The sequence below is a fragment of the Mytilus edulis genome, chromosome 12 (genome assembly GCF_963676685.1).
Source record: "Mytilus edulis chromosome 12, xbMytEdul2.2, whole genome shotgun sequence".
Taxonomy (NCBI): Eukaryota; Metazoa; Mollusca; class Bivalvia; order Mytilida; family Mytilidae; genus Mytilus; species Mytilus edulis.
In genome coordinates, this window is record NC_092355.1 from 18,295,304 (window position 1) to 18,301,037 (window position 5,734).

Consider the following 5,734-nt stretch of genomic DNA (forward strand, 5'->3'; position numbering starts at 1 on the left):
TAAACCTCTCAATTGTATGACAGTCGCATAAAATTTTGATAACGATGTGTGAACAAAAAAAAAACTTAAATAAATAGAGTCCACTAAAGACTGAAATGGTGAACAGTTTTTTCTTCAGACGTAATGTATTATAAGATCATAGAATTCTAAAAATAGAAAAATGTGAAATAAACAAGGATAGATTGAGCATAAAATTTCTGTATTTTTCAAATATTTTACAAGAAAGTATGAATTATGAGATTTTATATACATCGATGGAGAAACCAAGCCAGGTAACCGAGCCATCACTGGTAAATTTAACGAAGAGACCATTGTCCTTCGACCAAATGTCGTCTGGCGGATGTAGACCAGTCAAATTGTATAATTCTGCTCCACCTTCTCTGTCATAAATCTGAAAAATAAATAAGACACGACTTAACCCGAATAATCCAGTCGTTATATTCAGACTCACTATCGAGATAGTCACGCTTCAGTGATTCCCTATATAAGCAACCAATTTTTTTCTCAAAAGGGGACCAGTGCCCCCTGCCCCCCCCTAAATTCGCCTCTGAGAACGTCTAAAAATTTGTATATCCTGAGAACACCTAACTCGTTTCTAGCTTGAAAGAAACACTTAAATCCGTTTCTAAGAAATCGTTCAGATGTATTCGAAATATATCCAAAAAAAATAAATGCGATATTTGTTTCCAACATTAAAAGTTTGGGAAGCATCATATATACCACGCTTGGAAACATGAAACATTTCGACCAGCCGACTCTAAACGGAACAGCTAGGCCGAGAATTGGCGTCTTATAACTTGTTTAGCCGCGCCACAATTTGTATATTCCTGTCCTAAGTTAGGAGCTTTGTTATTCATCGTTTGTCGTTTGTTTCAGTTTATAATATTCGTTTTCCATTCATTATTTTGTACATGAATCCGTTAGTTTTCTCGTTTGAATTGATTTACATTTGGGGCCTTTTATAGATGTCAGAAGAAATTAAATCATATTTCTTAACATCAATTTTCCTTGGTGTGTAAAAATAATATTTATCGATTAAATTATAAACAGAACTCTTGAACAAACTGATGATAATTACATAAAAATTCGATGAATGTATGGTTCAGTAGAGATTAAACAGAAAAGTTATACACTTAAAAGTGTCACCAAGAAACGAACAAGACCCTAATATGTAGACACTAGATATATATTTGCTTAATTTATCGTCGAATTGCTGTCTCATTGAAGTAGCCTATACTTCTTGCATACCATACATTTGATTGCACTGATTTTGAGTATTTTACATTTTATTTATTTTTAGTATACCTTTAAGAAATCGAAATTTGTCTCCAGGTTAAATGCTGTAAATTTCAAAACCAGTTTGAAATTACTTTCGACAGCAAAACTCCAAGTTTTCACTTCGTTATGTGGATACTGCCCTGGGTAATCTGTTGAAGTTATAGTTTCCATAAAAAATACTGAAAAAAATACAGACGCTATGTACATTTTTATCTATTATGTCTGTTTGTATTGTTCACTCATAGTTGTCAATATAATGTAGTTTGATGCAACTGTCATACAAGTGAGATGTTTGGATGGCTGTGAAAACAGGTTTAATCCACCCTTTTCTATGGAATAGGACAGCTGTATTCCATTAAAATTCATTTGATGTCTGAGTTATTGATTTTGCCATTTAATAAGGGACTTTCAGTGAATAATCCTTGGATTTCCGTATTTTTATTAATTTACTTTTTCATATTTCACCATGATATAACTAGAAAAGGCAGTATACCTATTTATAAATGGTTGACTAGGGATAAAGAGGTGTAGTCCCGGTTACCTGCACGGAATGCCTAAATAGGCAACCACGACACGTTAAAATGGCGTTGTTCAATCCAAAACTTGTTTTTGGCACGCTACATCATACATAATATCGTAGAGACCCCTAAATTACCAGTATGCAAGTCAGTTTTAGTCCAATTATTTCTATAATTATTCTTATACATTCGAGTATGCGACATACAAGTAATTTACATGGGACACAATCACCTATCCAGATGTTTGTGTGTCAAGGGATTCACATCATCGTTGGCATCTTTTGGTTTAATAAATACTGAGAGTACAATACGATTTTGGAATATGATTAGGGCCTAACTTTTCCTTAATCTTTTTGGTCCAAAAAGAACAAAATCATCGTAATTTGACTTTATATAAATATTATATTTTGTTGTGATAACTTCGGAGCATATAGTTGTCTATTTTGAAAGTGACTTCTTTGTTTAACCAAGCAGTTAACTTATATTAAACAAAAACGACAAATTTTTGAACCAAATTATGGCCATGTTGATGTTTTTAAAAGTTAACATTTACGGCCATATTTGGTGAAAAATAAACTCTCTCCTTCCTTTCTACTACTAGCATTTTGAAGTACCTGTGTGTTTTGTGATATTCTAAATTTACAGGATATAAATGGAAATAATATTATCAACTTACCAAATGGTATACATATTGCTTTATTTTGATTGGATACTGTACATCTCATGTTTTGAGAGCAAGGATTTGGCAAACATGTAGTATTGTTCTGAAATATAATTTAATTACTATTACCCGTTATAAAAAAGAACTATAACAAAATGTAGCCAGTTCTCTTAATATAAAATCAAGGTTTTTATAGCTAGTTTGTATGTTGATGTTAAGCGCCACTTTAAGCATCTTTATATACAATTTTGTGTCCATTTTCATTTGTCGTAGAAGTTGGTGTACTTGACTCCTGCAGTTAACTGGCAATACTTGTTGATAAAGGTTGAAGCTGAAAGTACCCCACAACGAGTTGTGTACTCACATGTACATTTGTCATTTTTATGGTCGCTTTTTTCAACTTAGTAAATATAAGGTTTGTGTTTGAATTTGTTCATTGTTAAAGGCCGTACGATTACCTATAGTTGTTAACTTCTGCCACATCTGGTTTCTGGTGGAGAGTTGTCTCAGTGGCAATCATACACATCTTCTTAATTTTTTCATAAGTGTAGATTTGATAGGATTTTATACTGTATAGCTATATTTATGTTTATATTTACTTTAAGGGTCCATATACTTTAGAGTTAGAGTTCAATCATGGTTATGGTTAGGTTAGGGCCTGTTCTATAGATAAGGATAAAGTTTTAGAGTTATAGCTAGTGTTAGGGTTAGGTATGGGTTAGGGTAAGGTTTAGGTTTAAGGATAGTTTAGAATATCTCTATATGGGCTGGGACCCCTAAAGTAAAAGAAGGCCGTAGTTTGTATGTATTGTATCAATGGTTGTTGAATATAATTCCCTAGCAACCCTTTAGGATATAAATGTTCATTTGAAATGAATAAATACAACATATGATTTATTGAATCAAATAAAGCAACATTCTGTCAATCTTTCATATACAGTGAGACCTGACTAAACCGAACCCTTTCGGGACTTGAGGTTTTGTTCGGTTTTGGCAGGTATTCGGTTTGATCAGGTTCACAATGCATAAAATGAGATATGATTGGTCTTCAGAACAAGTTTGGATTAGACAGGTTTCCGGTTTATTCAGGGTTAGGTTTGATCAGGTTTCACTGTACAACAGAATCTGTTTTTAACTTAGTTCTATTGTGTAAACAAAAGGCGAAACGATTAAATTATTCTAAGATGAGGATGCTGCTGCAGATGCTGATGATGCATCGTACTGATCTCGTAAAACCTCATCTAAACGATTAATCTTCCAACGATAGTATCATGCTTTAATTAAGTATGTGTTTTGTTTGAATTTTGTAAGAAACTAATTAATTGCCTTTAATTATTTATGTACGATATTAAGCTATTACGTTGTATGACGCAGAGTTTTTTTTCTGTATTCACCAAACAAAACATTCTTGTAAATGAGTGAAACAGAATTTTGTCATTTTTCTAGAACAACAATATTTCCATAAAATTTTATGCGTGTCTGTAAAAAACGTCTACTAGGTATGCCAGTTACAAACAGTTTAGTGAGAGACAATCAATCAATCTAAAATATAGAACTAACAATGTGAACCAATTACAGACTCTCTGCCAACGCTTACAAGGACCTAGGAACAACGCTCATTTCCTTTCGGTTCTGACAACTGATAAGTCAACAATACATTAAAGTACTACAGAAACCTTTTAAACCATGCCTTTTTAAAAAGAAGACGTGGTATGAATGCCAATAAGACAATAGTAATCAAAGGAAGCCCTTTTCACAAAAAATCTTAAGTGTAAAATTTTTGTAAGTCTTTTAACAGTTCTTAACAATTCAACTAAATATTTTTATCGTAAGATTAATTTTACACTTTTTTCTGACTTAGGGCAGGTCCAAAAAAATGCAGCCGGGTTTAAAACATTTAACAGGCGCAAACATTTACCCTAACCTGAGACAGCACTGTAACATAACAACATAAAAAGGCAAATTTTTAATATCAATTGAAATGGTTTTAACTCAATAAAAAAGTCATTTAAAAAAAAACCAAGTATGCATAGTAAAATAAACCAAAAAATTTGATCTATGACACAATATATACGATATTTTCTAATTTTTCTAATTTGATAACAAATTACCAATCTGGATCTCTCAAACCAATATATTTTTTTGAAAGCTAATATGATGGCAAGACCACCCGATTGCATAACCGAAATAACTGCATTGTTAAAAAAGCACTATACACGTCAGTAAATTTCAACAATACACAAATTATAATAATTATATATTTTGTTTGCACATGTTACCCAGAAAGATAAATAAACTGCAATAATAACGTTATCAAATTGGAACTTAAACACCTACCGTCTTCCAAGAAGACACAGCAGTATACATCGAACCAGATTTTACAGATCTTTCGTCCGCTGTCGTGTTCATGCGCAATAATTCACAAGTTAATTGTTGTCGATCAAAATTAATTCCATTACATCCATACGAACTTTTACATTTATTAACACACATTGTTGGTCCAATATTACTTATTATGTTCATTACTTCTCCTTTCATGTAAGTGTTTCCTTCAAATTGTCCTGCAGTCACCCTGCTACCACTAAACGCGGCAAAAAATCGGATGTAGACTCCAAAATTCAAAAATATTTTAACAGGACACAAAAATGGACTGTCAACCGACATTATGTTTAAGTTTATTATGTTTTTTGTTTACTTTATAGCTCATAAAATGCTTTTGACGCAAATATTAAAACTGTAAATTATTAATTGTTCATGCTGGTTTTATTCACTGATGAGTCTTTTGTAGACGAAACGTGCGTCTGGCGTATATACAAAATTTAGTCCTGGTATCTATGATGAGTTTATTTATTTACAGTAACAATTCGATCACTGTCATGCACATAATGCCCTATGGGGAAATTACCCATTATCGCCATTTTATTCTTAGTTTTTTGTTTGTCATTTAAATGGTTTTTACTTTATTAAACCATTCAACTGACGCACAATTTAACTTAATAACCATGTCTGTAAATAGAATTTAGTACATAGTGCAGGACGACTTTTTAATCAGTAACGAATCTAGGATTTCCGAAAAGAGGGCCTACTAACTAAAAAGTTGCTCTTCATTGTAATCCGCTCATGCCGAAATTCAAAAATATTTTAACAGGACACAAAAATGGACTGTCAAACGATATTTTGTTTAATAAAATTGAGAACGGAAATGGGGAATGTGTCAAAGAGACAACAACCCGCCCAAATAAAAAACAACAGCAGAGGGTCACCAACAGGTCTTCAA

At 32.4% G+C, this 5,734-nt stretch overlaps 1 protein-coding gene across 1 annotated transcript; it reads right to left on the reverse strand.

The window, feature by feature from the left end:
* Positions 1-230: 230 nt before the first annotated feature.
* LOC139499255 (uncharacterized) lies at positions 231-5,256 on the reverse strand. The gene is made up of 4 exons (XM_071287929.1): positions 4,795-5,256; positions 2,473-2,560; positions 1,306-1,457; positions 231-391 (listed from the first exon to the last, which is right to left on the reverse strand). The coding sequence occupies exons 1-4, from the start codon at positions 5,119-5,121 to the stop codon at positions 233-235; spliced, it is 726 nt and encodes a 241-aa protein (XP_071144030.1). The 5' UTR covers positions 5,122-5,256; the 3' UTR covers positions 231-232.
* Positions 5,257-5,734: the final 478 nt, after the last annotated feature.